The sequence below is a fragment of the Gallus gallus genome, chromosome 20, assembly GCF_016699485.2.
Source record: "Gallus gallus isolate bGalGal1 chromosome 20, bGalGal1.mat.broiler.GRCg7b, whole genome shotgun sequence".
In the NCBI taxonomy this organism is placed as follows: domain Eukaryota; kingdom Metazoa; phylum Chordata; class Aves; order Galliformes; family Phasianidae; genus Gallus; species Gallus gallus.
The window spans coordinates 8745069-8761400 of NC_052551.1; the positions used below are offsets into that span (position 1 = coordinate 8745069).

The 16332-nt window shown below is 37.3% G+C and overlaps 1 protein-coding gene and 1 non-coding gene across 2 annotated transcripts in view; both read right to left on the reverse strand.

Annotated features, from left to right (window-relative positions):
• DIDO1 (death inducer-obliterator 1) overlaps positions 1 to 16332 on the reverse strand; it is a 47343-nt gene that overhangs the window by 22127 nt on the left and 8884 nt on the right. The window contains exons 2-7 of the mRNA NM_001012832.3: positions 12735 to 12933; positions 11236 to 11346; positions 10024 to 10933; positions 9394 to 9712; positions 6440 to 6652; positions 5514 to 5739 (exon numbers count right to left, since the gene is read on the reverse strand). Of these exons, the coding sequence (NP_001012850.3) occupies positions 5514 to 5739; positions 6440 to 6652; positions 9394 to 9712; positions 10024 to 10933; positions 11236 to 11346; positions 12735 to 12831 (1876 nt within the window). The 5' untranslated portion in view covers positions 12832 to 12933. The remainder of the gene's footprint in view (positions 1 to 5513; positions 5740 to 6439; positions 6653 to 9393; positions 9713 to 10023; positions 10934 to 11235; positions 11347 to 12734; positions 12934 to 16332) is intronic.
• MIR6681 (microRNA 6681) lies at positions 12784 to 12893 on the reverse strand. The gene has a single exon (NR_105551.1). It is a non-coding gene; the product is annotated as a microRNA 6681 (primary transcript).

Genomic DNA, 16332 nt, shown 5'->3' on the forward strand with positions numbered 1-16332 from the left:
GGGATTCACCTTTGGAAGTGGATTGGTCATTATACCCAAAAGAATTTGGCATCCTTTTCAGAAAAAAAAGTTACAGCAAATTCACAATACTAATGTAGTTCTGTGGTTAATAAACCAAGAGTGTCTATCAGAATGCATTCTCTGAAAACCTGTGTAAAGGTTACCCTGAGCCAAGTAATTATACATTATCTCTAAGGACTGGAAACAGCACTTGCCTTAACCGCAGCTTAAATGTCTGACAGAAAATCAGTTGTGAAAAGTATTCAAGAATTTCAGAAGAACAAACACACACCAGCATTGGCCTATGAAACAGTGAAGTTGCATGTGGTCGTGCTGCTGCTGTTCAGAGGAAGGCAGCAGCTACACCACCAGTTTTTGTCCTATCACTTGCGTACTGCAGCTGTCCAGTCTGAACGTGGCTCAGCAATTAAACATCTCACTCCTATTTATCAATATTTAAGAGTTCAGGAACAGCAAGTTTACCTTCCTAAAATGCTGAAATGAAAGATGGGAAAAAACCTCCCCAGCCAAATTTGGAACTACTGTTTTCCCAGCAGCTTTTCTTCATCATTCAGCCCGTGTCTTGCACAAACTTGTCTCATGCAGCTGTGGTATGAATGACCCCTTCCTGAATGACTAGTGACAGAAATAATCTTAGCAGAGCAGAACGTCAGCTCTGTTCTCCAATGCAGTGGCTGTTACAGAGCTTTAACCCATGAGTTTAGGTGAGATCTTCTGATGCATTATCTAACTAAAAATTGAACAAAATACATGGGCGAGCTGGTGCTTTAGATGTCAGTTATAAAGCACTCTACAATGGGAAGTTACTTACCAGCCAAGAAGTGCTCCTCATGTGCAGCCTCTGCAGTCACACTGCTGGGATGCATGCCTGACATCTGAGCCTCAGAAACTTGTCGAAGAGTCAATCCTGTTAGGTGCCACTGAAGCACCCTCTTGTGGCACTGAGCACTCAATGCCCAAGGCTGTGAAGGTGATGTGTAGCTTGTAACAGCTTCTATTGCACAGCTGTGCAATTGCTGCTCTCCTGAAGCTTGGGGCTTTTTCAGGTCTGCTTTTTTTTTTTTTTTTGGCCTTGTCATTTCTCTCAGATAGCTTAGCATTAGTTTCAAGTCATTCAGAAGAGCTGAACTACTCTTACACAGGTTTGGGTGTTAGTTTCCACTGTTAATTGCCTCTGAAACAACGTGGAAAACTCTGCCCATTTTCACTTTTAAGATCGAATCAAACGCTATTACCCAAAACTAGCATTTAAGAGATGCTCTTTTTTTTCCCCCTTCAAAAGCATTTATCCAGTCTGATCTACACAAGAAGTTAATAATTAAACTGATTCTGTGTCAAGCCCCCACATTCAGGCACACAAAGTGAATCTGCCATTAAAACTGATTAATTTAGGAAACCAAGAGGCCTTTTTTGTAGTGATTTGTTTGCACCGAAGCCATCACTGTAGTTATCTTCATGCAAATCTGTAACTTAGACATGCAATGCTTTGTTTTGATCTACATGAAATCATGATTTATACTAGACAACTATTTCTTCATAACTATGTCAGCTCCTGAGAGAAAGAGAGGCACCGTCCACTGTTAGAAAACAAGATCTCTTGTTTTTAAGAACCTTTTCTGGATCAGCACCATCATTCGTTGTAGGGACAGGCCATCTTCAGGTTCCAAGTTCAGTACAGAGATCAGCACAGCAAACCATCAGCACCAGTATCAGCAGCAATACTTGACTTCAAAGTGCAAGGAGGTGGTCTCAGTAAAACCCTTTTATTTGGGGACTATCAGAGGAAGATCTTTTTCACCAGCTCTCCGGTCAATCGAGTTAAGTTCAGAGAACTAAAGCAATATTAGTAAAAGAACGCAAAACAGCAATAGAGGGTGGTGAGGTTTTTTAATCAAACTTGCATCACTTTCAGTTTTGGTGACAAGAGGTAAACCACCCTGATAGTCATAGTGCATCTGTAAGTTGTACCATGTGCCTCCCCCATCCCAACCCTTCCCTCCTGTGACAGTTCCTCACACTGAAACCAAGCACCCATTATGGTAATTCTGCTGGCATTCTGTTACCCAAGTGCCACAGTGATGTTGGGTGCTTGAAAGGCACAACAGAAAATATGCTAGCAGCAGGGACCAGCCTTCCTAACGTAAGACACATGGCAAAAATCTTCAAGTGGCTGACAACCACAGGACAGATGTGACATACCTGGTAGAGCAGAGAAGGGGAGCTCCAGTTCACAGGCAGGAGATGGTAATTGCTCCCCAAGGATACCACTGTTCCTTTTAACAGGCTGAGTCCCAGGGGATGCTGGCTTCAGCAGCCAATACTGGTCTGCCTCACTCCAGAGCCAGGGTTCAGATTGCCCAGCAGCCCCTGTTGCCAGCACAGCCCCCACCACACTCATGATCCAAGTTCAGCACTGGAGCTGTGCTACACCAGGCACTTCTGCTCTATAATCTTTCCAAAGCCAACTCCAACATGAATTTATCAGCAGTTCTGGCAGATTCGTTGTTAAGTATTCAGATCATTACTTGATCCCTCAGCAGCCTTTCTGAAAACTCGTCTAGTTACAAAGGGTTAACTCTAGACCACATATACAGCAACCACATCCTAGGAAACTGCTAGTAACAGAAAAGTAGGAGCTCTTCTTATTCCTTTGGTACTGTTCAGCAATTAATGCCTTATAGAACAGGCCTGTTTTGCAGAATAAATGTAATATTAAGCAAAGATACCTTAGCTTTCAAGGTCTTAACTGAGGTATCTGAAGTAATTTAGTTGTTAACAGTATGGAACTTGGCCTCTCATAAGGGAGCACTCACACCAAAATAAAAGCATCAAGTTTAGCAATAAATAGTGCAGTCCTTGCTGTCAAACATACTTATGACTTAAGTAAAACCCTTTCCTAACGTTTAAGCTGAACCATACCAGTGTATCCACATACTCAACTGCAGAGCCACAACATAAGCAGGTACAAATCTGTCTGAATAGGCAGCAGTTTGTGCAGAAATGGCCTGTTTTTCCTTTCTACAGTGATACTTATATACTCCAGTATTAATTCCACCACCTGAGTGATAAGTCCTCTGGTCTTAAGTATAAAGATTAAGGGAAGGAAATGTATTATGAATGGCATGTTTCCTGCCTTCACACAGCATTACAAAAATCACATTTTCATATGCCCAAACTTTCTGATTATCGGATCCTAGCATTACTGTATTGCCCTGACAGTCTCCATGTTTTGCTGGAGGTGTATAGGAACAAGGCAGTTCAGGTGTCCTTTGAATGTGGGACTGTAAGTTATACAAGCAAGCACCATTCAGACTGTGATTAGTTCTTAGATGCAGAGAAGATGAACTGCACAAAAAAAAATGAAGAAAACTGAGAGGGGATAACAAAAGCAAAATGGGCTTTTTTGTTGTTGGCTTTTTTTTTTTTTTTAAATCACCAGAGCTGGTGCTTTGAAAACCTTGCTACCTCTCTCCCAGAAGGGGGCAGCATTCATTTCTCCCTAAATCACTGCAGTAAAACAGGACAGGCGTACCACAGTTAGTGTACCTTGATCTCCTTAATGGAAGATTTCCCCAGAGGGTCCACTTATTAAAAGCTCTACGAAATATGAGTACTGGTACCATTTAGCACCATGTTAAACCACAACAAATATTCTTGAAGATGCAACAGCAGCTTCTCATGAAGATGATGATAGATTACACCAGTCCAATTAAAAAGCAGGACAATCTTTTTACCCAAACGTACAATTTACCTGGTATTTTAGTAGTGCCACGGTGTCCACACATTAGCACAGCTTACCTTAATAACAGCAATGTGAAGTTCTTCACTGCATTTGAAATGAGAGCTTGTCATCACATGGACTAGGTTGTATTCATTACTGAAGTCTGGTATAAACACAGATTTTTTTTTTTTGTACTAATTTAACAGTTTAGTTAAGGGAGCCCTGTTTTCTACTGGAATTGGTTCAATCTGTGTAACTTCTGTGTTGTAAAGTTTAAGAGCAATCCTCTTAAAAATTGAAGAAAGCCCTTGTCTCTAGATCTGTATTATTGTCTCCAAGGAAAATAGAACTATAGTAGAAAGAGCACTTTAAGTACTGTGGTTATATCAACACTTGCAATTACACAGAGATAGAAGGTATAATAGGAATTCACATGCAAAATAGGCCCTTGTAGTTTCATTTAGGTCTCTCCAAATTATCTGCTATATTTACAATGCTAGTTTCTGATTAAACAGCAAGTTTCTTTAGAAGAAACTTAAAATACATATTTCTATAAAATTGCATTTTAAGACTTCATTATAGAAAAAGACACAGGGCATTTTATCAACCAATAGTATAGAATATGTAAGGAAAAATTATAACCCTTTAGATTTTCCATTTGGGTAAACAAAATTAAAATGCACCTCGTAACTGCTATAGTAGAATGGAGCACAATGCTCCCTGTGTTTAAAAATTAGACTTAGAAAATTTATGAACTTAACAGTTACTTTTATATATAACGTAAGGGTTCAATAACTAAGATTATTTCTAAATATAAAAGTTGGCTGAAGTGTGGTTAAGAAAGTTGAGAGCATTGAACTCCTGAACTCATTAATTTTCAAGTGGGAAAATGTTAGATACTAAGTCATGTGTTTTATAAATGTGCAATGTAAGATTTCATCTGAAGTTCCATCGCTGCATCACAAAACTACTTAGCTTGAGTAAAAGAACATTAGCAAGACCACCTGTTTAGGCTACAAAGCAGTATTTACTTACCTTTGTGTGTTACAAGGACGCTACTCAAAACCTGCAAAAATATGCAATATTTCTGCCTAATACCCAATTAAGATGTGTTTTTGTGTGTGTGGATAATGTGTGAAGTATGAACATATAAATAGAAAGGTCAAAAAAAAAATTACTTCCTCCCCCCAAACTTAAAAGTAAAGAATGGCCCTTAAATTATTTCATGTAGGAAGAAAAGCAGTAGGAAGAGCTTGAGTATACTTGACAGTTAAAAGCTGTTTGCAGAAGTGTAAAAGTGCTGTTGGATACCACGTCGAAGACTTCATTTTCGTCACTAACAGTGAAAATGTAAGACCTGAGAGACAGGTGAGAAATCTAAATCACAAAAATACAATTCAAAGTAGTACAGTCAGTTGCTGATTCAAGCTGCAGACTGCGAGACCTTTTTGTTAAAACTTTAAAATGTTGCAATACTTACCTTTTTAACATTATAAACAGGTATTGTCTTTATGGGAAAAATTTAAAGCTTAATCATGAAGTTTGCATTCACAAATCAGCTCTTAATCATACAACTGTCCCATGATACAAATGAAACTTCTGCTAGTGTCTCCATTTATCTCTGCATGTGAATCTTTGAAGGTGGAGAAAAGTTTTGTGCCATGTTAAATAAACAACCCTAACCCTAATCTCCCTAGTCTTGCAGAGCCAAGAATGGATGGGTATTCAAAGAAAATGTGGTTATTCATGAATATCCCTATGCGATACATACATTTGAACAACAGTGAAGATGATATGGCAGCAGTCTTTTCAGGCTTTACAGCATTGTAATTATGATCGCTTGCCCATGATGGTGTGGTGTTTTCTGCTGCTGGCTCTCTAGCAATAGGTTGAGTATTTGCCTCAGTCTTGGCAGCTGACAAAACAGTCTTCTTCACATTCGTTTCTTTTTTCTCAGGAAATTGTCTCTTCTGGTTTGAAAGAGGCTTAGTGCTTGCCTGTAATGGTTCAAAGAAGCTCAATTACTAATACTCATCAAATATGTTGTATTTCACAAACAAGCAGTGATACAGTTACATAGAAGTAAACAAATTTACTGCATAGTGAGCTCCTGTGAATACAACTGACATTACGCAATCTCAAATCCAAGTCTTTAAAGCAAAGCATAATACACTGCAACTTCAGGAGCAGGGAATGATTAATAAAAACCTCGTAGCTGTGTTTCCTCTCCTTTGTATTAAAAACTACTAGCCTCTCTAGAGCTCTTTCAAAAGGAAAGAGAGGCTTTAATTTCACTGTTTTGCTTCCCAAACCACACATATAATACAGTAACACGTTAATTCACAGTTTATAGTTATTTCAAAGTATTGCTCAATCCAGGAATTTGGAATTCAAAAAGGAAAAACTTGCAATTAATTTTAAAATAAAATTGTATACTACTTTTTTAAAAATTAAATTATATAAAGGGTGTTCCTGTCTGGAAAGTCTCTTCCAGAAACTCTACCTACCTATTAAAATAAATTTCAGGAGAGCAATTTATCAGAACAAAAGGAACAGAAAACAGGATAGAAAACAAAACAAAAAGGATGTTTTTCTTTAAGGTACAACTTAGCAATTTTGTTTGTCTCAAAAATGAGAGCACAGAAACAAGCCACTGTTCTTTGATGCAGCTGTTTCAGATCACAAATATAAACTTACCTGGAGATGAGATTTTGTCACACCAGGTTTTTCAGATTTTGGTTTGGTCTTCTCTTTAGGTTTTGGTTTCGTATCTTTGCCTGTACTCAGATACTTCATAGTGGCTGCAGCATGCTTGAGAATGCAGTCATTGCTACAATACACAGAATCAGGCTGAGCCACATTGAAACAGCCAGGACCAATGCATTTGGAAACACCAGGAGCGTCAACTACCTGAAGATTGAAGTAGAACAAGTTCAAAGTTCAAAAATGAATCATCAGAAACACACCTTTACAACATGAAGTTCAGACTACAGCTATGACATTGACCTCAGCAATTACTTAAGAACAGTTTTCTTCCTTGAGATGCCACAAACAACCCATATAAATCAAAAGGATTTCATTCTTGAACAGTATTTTTAGTATGTGTTGTACTGGTCGTCCTGCTAGCAGCGAATTAATGGACACCAATTTTCAGATCCCATGAACACAGAAATGCTTTTGCTCTGATCCTCCACACAATGTGAAGAACTTCCTTAACAGCACAGAGCTGGTTTCACAAGATAAAGATTTCTAAATCACATTTTGCTTGTATACCACTACCAGCACCTGTCTTCAACCAGCCACACCCAAAAAAAGGCACTCAGCTACTGTGGCACAAGTAATTCTTGCTCAAGAGGCTTACCGATTTTAATACTGATTTTTAAGCCTTCACCCACCATAAGCACAGCCATTCTCCTACACAGTTTTTCCGTACTCTAACACTTCTTACATATTTAAAAGTTCACGTGTGAAATCTGCATTTTCTTTACACTACTCTCAATGTCACTTCCTGTTTAATGTTAAGATTTAAAATATAGCACATCCCTCAAAAACATAGTACATGAGGTCAGTATCACTTGTTCCATCTTCTAGATTACTCATAAAAATGTTATACAACTGCAATTATACAACTGACCTAATACTTGAAACTGCTGTGGATGGGGACAGTCTCTCCTCCTCTCCTCTTCCATAAACTGCTATTTCTAACTACCAAAGTAACAGTTTCTAAGCAATATTTCCACAAGAACAAATAATCTTTACAGAGCTTAACATCTTTTTTTCCCCCCATAGTCAAGGACTTGTTAGTTGCTGTGGCCTGATAAAAGCTGAGTTTGGGAATTTTCCCATAAAAACTGACATTACAATTTATATTATTTTCCATCATGTATACACTTAACTGAGAAGTTCAAGAAAGAAGGATGAAATTTCCTTAGGAAGCACCTCAAACTTTAGGTAACAGCCATCATTAAGAACTATTACTCTGATAATGACAAAACTTTCATCACTGATGTTTCTATTTATAGAATTCCTAGGAGTTTCTATCATGAACTACAATTCTTAAGTAATAGGTACTTATGGACAGCAACAAAAAGGAGTCTTGTGAAGCACTTAGAATACTGGTATAAGAACAGAGGAACTGTGTCAGTCATAACACAGAGTGGTTTCAGCCCATCAACATATGAAATAGCAATGATTTCTTTCCCTAGAATGGGCAGGGAATTCTGCACAGAGAATGGGCTGTTTGCTTCTATACAGAGAGATCCTCACTGAGGTATGAGGGACAGCATGGGATAGAACACAAACTGGACAGTCAAGTCTATTATCTCAAGATGTGGAGTCATCTGTCAAACATGAACAGAACAGTTCCATTCTTTTTCCATACAAGGCAATTATAATTACCTTTTTCTTTCACTAAAAGAGATGCTTAACCCATCCAGGTAACATGCTAGCACATTAATACCAAAGATAAATAGGAGCAGTATTTAAAATTAATACTAATGCTGTCAGAGAAATGTAGACCTGAGCAGTCAAACTCTCTGAACTGTTTCTGTACAAGTATGTACAAGTGTACATTCAACATAGCTGAAATTATTTGCAACCATTTGAGTAAACGTTTAATATATTTACCTTAGAAGAATATTTAGTATACACTAAGCTCACTTTGCTTTCATCTACACTTAAGTTCACTGTACTGATATTAGTAGTTCTGATATTTAAATTGCTGAATATTTTTTCATAAATATTTTGCAGAAAAAATTTCTACAACAGGAAAATTCCTCCTAAGAGAATCTTATAATCCAAGTCATTAGACTTATTCTAGGTATGACATCAAAATTCAAAGACTGTCAAAGAACAAATTCGCACAAATCTGACCAGCTGCAGCCTTCTGATAATGAATACACTAAGCGTGGTCTTCAAGGCATAAGAAGAGAACGTTGGCATTACTACGGTAGCTTCAGTAATACAAAGATGATCACTGCAGCACGAAGTTTTAAATCTGCAGGCCTTATGCTGAAGCAGCTTCTTCGGCTCTATTTTGATCTGAGCATGGAACTTGCTATTACAAAATTCAAGCTTATTTTATATTTCATACCAGAATTCACAATAATTTTAAATGCATATTTTTATATTACTCTTTCAAAATAGAATATAAAACAATTCTCTATATACTAGTAACTTAAAGAAGCATCATGACGATAAATACCAGAACTTCAACTAGAAGTACAGAGATAACTGTAACAGCTGGTACTAACTCCAACACAGACACTTGCCAACATTAAGTAAAAACTTCCATTGTCACTGAAAATGTAAAAAAGATTTTAAAGCTCAAATAAAATGCTCCAGAACTTTGATTTTTATTTGATTTCCAAAATAGAATTTAAAAAAAGTTAAACACCACAGAGCACACTGTGTGGCATTTCCTTACTCCTAAATAAAAGTTTTATATCACCTCTTCCAAAAACGTTTGTTTTAGTTAGCTCCTACACTGACATAACTATGGATAAACTGCTGCTGAACAGTAACATTTAGAGAGTTGGTCAGATTTATATTTAACTTTAATAAGCAAAATTGGATTTACTGCTATACAAGTAAGCTATTGCCTCAATGTACTCCACGAAATATGAAAAATACTGAAAACCTGAGATACTTACAGGTTGAAATATCTTGAGTTTTTTCTTCCCACTTGGATTTGCAGCTTTTTCAATCCTACCCTTGATGCCTTGGTCCTCAACAGACTTGTGTTCAATTGTTCCTATGCTTGTGAATTCTGTACCGTCCACATTTACTTGCCCTGCTTTAGCTTCCTGCTGGTCTGTTTCTGAAATAGACTCATCCTGTCCCTGCAGAATGGTGCAGTTTGGACAGATATAGTCCTCACCATTCCTTTCCAATAGCCGCCCTCGAGCCTCAGAAATACCCACACAGTCACCATGAAACCATTCCTCACATCTATCACAACAAATCATGAACCTGAAAAAAAAAGTAACAGTAAAACATTAGAAAATAAGACTACAGTCAAAACTGGATTTTTTCTTTTTACACAGCAGATAATTTTCCTGCTAAATTATCAGCATACTATTTTGCCTAGCCGTTCATTTGTTTTCATTAATAAATCCCCTTTTGTTTTCATTAATATATCCCCTTCAATATTTGTTATAAACTCTCCCCAAAACTTCAAATAAATCCAGTAGCTTATTTACATATACCCAAAAAGTAAGCCATAGCAGCTTTGAAAAAATTCCAGCTACTAGCACTGCATTTTAACTGAAAGTTTTGCCTACCTGTTGTTATGAGGCTGACGACAAATACAGTATAGTGCATTGGGGTCATAAATCTCAGACTCTGGTTTACTTTTGGGCAATTCTTCAGGTTCCTCATCTGCAATTCCTTTTGCTCCAGCAGCAGGTTTGATCTCCTTTTGAACCTGAAGATCTTCAGTGTTTTCTTCAGACACAACAACCTGACTTGCAATCTCAGTGTTATCTACAATGTCAGGCTCCTGTTTGACAGATAATTCAGTCTTAACTGGTTGATCAGACTGGACATTGTCTGTTTCTGCAGGATCTTGCTCTGAAGTTCTTTTTCTCAAGCGATTCTGCATTTCTTTCAGTGTCAGTTGTGTAGGTTTCTGTTCAACGCGTTTGTTTCTCAGTCGGTTCTGCAGTTCCTTCAGTGTTAACCCATCACTGTCACTGTCAGAGGTATCTTCCTCCTCCTCCTCCTCTTCATCTTCCTCCTCCTCTTCCTCTTTTGTGCGTCTGTTTTTAGAGCCTTTCTGATCCTTACTATTCCTAGTGCCAGTCCTACGAGTTCCAGACTTTATATCTGAAGCACTTTCAACACTATCTTCTGATGCAGTTTCAGCATCTGTAGCTGGACAGGATGCAGGTTCACTTGAATCTTCCAAAGCAATAGGAGCATTTCTCCTCCCCCTGCGCCGTACTGTTGTAAGAAATTCTTCCACTCTTTCTGTTCTCTTTGGTTGTCGCCCACTACGCCTGAGATTTAAGCTTTGTTGCTGCTGTTGTGGCTGTTGTTCACTAGAGTCCATATCAATGTCTCCAGCACCTTCTCTCTTGGCAATAGTAGTCCTTCGAAACCCCCAAGTTTTCCTGAACTCTTTGCTTGTAGGCTTGATAGATTTTTGTTCCTCCTCATTGCTTTGTTCACCTTTTTCATCCAAAGCTGATGCTAAAAACCAAGAAAAAAAGTTACTGAATTAGCAGTGGTGAATAATGTTTTTCCTAATTTTTTCCCAACAACACAGTATTATTTTCTTTGTAGTAAAAGATGAACATATCTCCACCTCATTTTAGGGCCCTGAAAACAGATGAATATTTCCCTGTGAAATGCCACAGCAGTGGCAGTTAATTATATCACTATACATTGTACCAAAATAATCCAAATGCTATGGTCTCCTGCAGTATTTAAAAACATACATATATGATGGACAAATAAACTTACTTTCTGCCCAATTTAAGAAGAAATCTTACCCGGGGAACTGTTTTCCATGTTGTCAGTATTAGATTCAGATTCCATAGACACTGGCTGTAAGCTTACAGCTTGTTCCATAGTATAGACACCACTCTCCCCACCTTGAAACACTAAAGACAAACATAAGGTTCAAAACTTAAATTCGAAAATATATATAGCCTTCGCTACTTCTCTAGCAAGGTTTATTTGCTAGATTAAATTATAAGAAACAGTACAAAAATCAAGGTCTTCAGAAGTAGTTTTCAGAGAAAAAAATCATTTGAATGATACTTGAGAAAGGTTGCTCACTGATTTCATTATTTGCAAGGAGCTTTTTGGTCTACATGATCTACCAGAACAAGGGGGAGGGGGGAGGGACAAAACCTCCAGGTTTTCCCCAGTGTGCTGGAAGACTCTCCTCCTGGAGAGGCAGCAGCAAGTGACAGGAATAAACAGAAGAAGTCTGAGACTCCATTTTGAGCATTCAGGAATAATCTAGATTGAATACGCTTTTAAAGTTAGTATTATACCACAGTGCCATGTTTTAAATGAGTTGTATACCATGCAAATTACACTCCTAGAATTCAGCAACTATATTTTGCAGTCACTGCAATTACATTGCTCATGTAAGATTATAATGTGCAGTAGTAAGTACACCAAAATGAAACAGATAAACAGTACTTTCAAAGCACCAAGAAAAGCTAACTCCCAGACATGTTTCTGGAGCGGGTATCTATATTTTCTGACAAAAGAGTTGCCCAGTTAATCCCAATGGGCACTTAAGAGAATTTTCACGTAATAGTAGTTACTGAAAGCATCAAAGCTGTACATATTACAGTCACAAGTTTTCAGAGGCATCCTTTATTAAACTTCTCTATCTGTTTCCAGTACTGCAGTGTACTGTGGTAATAAATACCTCCTTATTTCACACACAGCACAACAGTAATACAACTGATCCAGTATCACACAGGATCTCTCTATGGTGCAATTCTCGTTTTCTATTATTATATTTAATATGGTGTTAAAACAGAAGGTTAACTATCACTGCTCAGCAAACAATAAAGACAGAATTTTAAAGCCCATATTTATGTTAAAAATGTAATATTTAAATTGCAACTCAAGTCACTCAGTGAAATACTATAAATTTAGCTATAAAGATAGAAAATTACAGATCATCAACATAAACAGTAACTGATTAATTTGTTAAAATACAAAGAATTTTAAGCAGTAGGAATTTTAACTAGTATGAAATCCATTTAAATCCTGATCCCTTATAAAAAAAATCATTAACTATAGCTTCTTGTTCTGTTTTTAAAGGCAACACTAAAATTAGACCCACATCAAAAAAAGGCAGCCATGAAAGCAAGAGCAGAATAAAATGAAACAGTTAAAATTCACACATCTTTGTTTACTTTGGGAAGTGAAGATGTGCTGAAAATTAAAGGCAGAGGTAATCTAAGTCAAGATTTAAACTCCAAATAAAATGAAAAGAAATAAGTGTCTTCAAAATGCGCTTTACCTGACACAGCATTAGAGGTTTGAACAGTTTCTCCCTGTTGAGCTGAATTAAAAGGAGAGCCAGAAGAGGGCAGCAAAGGATCAGAGTCATTCAGCATTATCCTTCCAGCACATGCTGAATTTCTCGATCCAGAAGCACCAGACCGTCTCTCTGAGTTGTCAGCAGGAGCAAGTACCAAAAATTCTTTTTCTGACGATTCCTGGAAAGAAAAAAGAAATGAAATAAGACACCAATGTATTTATGAAGCTATCTTACCACCAAATACTTCAGCTTGGAATTGTTTTATCTCCATTAGAAACCAACTTTTCTTTGCCTTTTTGTCAGTTCTCCAATCAGAAAGACATTGAAACAGGAATGAAAAGTTTAAGTAAAGCAATACTACCTCCACACCACTTACCAACAGATGAGACTCATCAATTCATGGAGAGTCCATCAAGATTAATTTCCAGTATTTAAAAGTATTCTGAGAGTTAAATTTACTAAGTACATATTATGCAATGGAAACACAGAAACACCATCAAACTGTGACTGTACACCAAGGTTTACCAGCAGGGAAGATTAACCACTTTGTGAATTTCACCACAGAAGAACTAAGGAGTATTCCCTATCACTGTCCCTTTTGCTGAAGAGGTCTGCAATGCACAGCATTTCAGAAGCTTCAGAGAACAGAAGGTGACATTAATAATCACATTTTTTATCCCCCCAAAATGATCCTGGAAAACATTTCAGAATCAAAGCATTCATTTAAAGTACCAAAACAAGATCAATGTTTAGTCCAAGGGTTTACATTAAAAAAAACAGTGAAACACAAACATTGACTGCTTGCTTCTGAGTTAAGTAGACTGAAAAATCTCAAGAAAAAAAAAATTATTTCCACCACTCTACAGCAACACTGGAAAAGAATTTGGGAAGAAAAGTAGGATCTGATGAAAGGGATAAAAAAAGACACTTTTCAACTGGCCTTTAAAGAACAGTGCTTAAGGCCAGATTCCGCGTGTTAGGATTCTGCAATTAAACAGAGGGGAACAGCCACACTAAGTGTAGGAAATCATTAATATGCTAATAATTGCTTCAGAGCAATAAAAACAGATTCTGGTAACCATTCGCTGTTTAGAAACACTTTTTACTTCCTAAACAATTATTATCACTAGGTGAACACCAGCGACATAGGGAAAAAAGAACCCCTCCCAAAATGGGCTTCTCAGTAGACCACTATTATTTCATGAACACTAAATTTCATAATCTGCACAACTGTGGGAAAGCATAATTCTGGAGTCAGGGGAGGGAATGTAACTATATTATATATCTAGATCCACATCAGCATCTCTTGCCTCTACACCTTCCCTATAGAGGGCTCCATACATTATATATATTGTGTCAAATATTCCCACTCAAGGAAAAAAATAGAAAAGACAGGAGAATAACCTAGTTTTAGAGACCCTAGTACTATATCTCATGACATTGAATACCTGCTCTAATTGGTATTTTGCTCCAGAGTCTGAACCAGTGATTACATCCAAGGAGTCTGTCTGTGATGTCTGAAGACAGTCTGAGTTACTCAAAGTGCTTCCTTCCACGCTGCTGCTCTGTAATAACCTTTCAATCTCCCTGTTCAGAATCTCCAACTCATCACACATCACGTAATTTTTAAGTGATAATCCTAAAGGAAGAGGAAAGTCAGCTAATCACTTCTTGTTCAACTCTAATGTTAAACTATGAAAACAAACTATAATTCTTAAACACTCAGAAAGTGCATATAGTTTGAATAATTTATCCAATATGTACTAAAGAATTGTCTATACAGATCACTGTCTTCATATTCTACAGTTACATCTTGGTGTATGAAGGGTTGTTTGAGCAACATGCTCTTCACAATTTTTGTTTTGAGCCACAGAGCTGATAACACTAAGTTGTTCTCCAAGTGGAACTAGCATCTTTTCAGCAGATATTCTGGCTCATTGAATGCAATACCTTTTTCAGTCTGACAGTCATACTCCACCCAGCGGGGAGGCTGCACAGTGTACACAGTTTATAGTTTAACATAACATCTTTTAACACAATTTTAAATCAAGAAATTCTACGCAATAATAATCTGGGTGAGGTTTTTTGTTTTAAACCAAGACATGATGTTATTATTACCTCTATTACCTGTTATTCTCTCTATTACACAGATGAAAAAACTCTTAACAAAACTAAAATTTTAAAATAATTTCAAGGTGGAAGGTTTAAGAATTTAATATATTTAAACTATCTCCCTACATTTGCTATGAAAATACTTGGTTCTTCTCTAAAACATCCTCCTGCCTTTGCCCCACATCTCCTTTAAAAGGGATATCACCTGCCTTTGGAAAAGTTTAGACCATCTTTAAAAAAGATCGGGCAGAACAAAGCATTGATAATAAATGCATTTATTTTGGTTAGGTTAGGAACTTCTGCAGTAAGCAATCCTCACTTGGAAAATACTTAAGCCTTTAAGGCTACCTGTAAACAAAGACAAGTTATGAATTTATTTAAAAGGCAATAGCTCTTTCCCTCTCACGAAAGAAGCCTTGACAATAGAACATCAAGGTTTAGAGATTAAAATGGTAACAAAACAGTTCCTCATAATACAATGGATTCAAATGCTTATTCAATTCAGTTATGGACCACAAAGAACAAAGTGCAATGCTAACATTACTTGGGCTGCTGCTCTGCTATGCTTCTTCCCCCCCCGCCCCCGGCTTGGTTGCACAACACTTACATGTGGTCTATACCACATGCACTCATCCATCCTCATCACAGAAATGTCCACCTGAATTCTTGGTAACTAGACCAGGTTTAAGAATCCAGCAGAAAAACAACCCCCAAAGAGTGAAAGGATGAAAAATTAGTATCAAAACTAATGCAAAGACGTACAAGAGAACAAGAGCCCTTTTAAGCAGCAACAACAGCTCGGCTGCCACTCAGCAAGAGCTCATCGCACCTTAACCAGCTGTACTTCCCCATCTGTCCCCTCGGCCAAGATTTCCTTTTCAAACTCTGATCAATGTATTAAGCTTGCAAACCACAGTGTGAGCATTTCAGTGAAACAACAGTCACTTGTCTAGAAGTAGAGCAAAAAGTTGACACAGAGTATCCTGAAAAATATTTGATCCAGAAAACATTGACATATGTTTTTTCATACTCCATTACTGTGCAGGAAAATGCTCATATTTCCCCTGAAAAACCCAGGCACTTGAATTCATCTTGGACCTTAATTTCAGAAGCAACCAAAGTATCCTAAGCATTAAAACAAAAAATCTCGTTTAAAAAAAACCACACAAAACTCACTAAATAAAACATACAAAACCCTAAGCATAGATAAAGTTTTCAGTAGAAGAAAATAAAACTGTAAAACCACTGAAGTCCTTATGGTATTCTATCAGATATACCTATTCTATCAGATCAGAAGTTTACAGTTCCGATGTGATCAACTACTCTCAAGAAGCGAGAATAGCAGGAAGCCAGCAATCACACTGAACATCCTTCTAGATGCAATCCTGTATCGTTCAGCCTACAAGTCATGAGCAACTGATTTAACAGGAGGCAGAAAAACTCCCAAATTCCAAATCCTGCTATT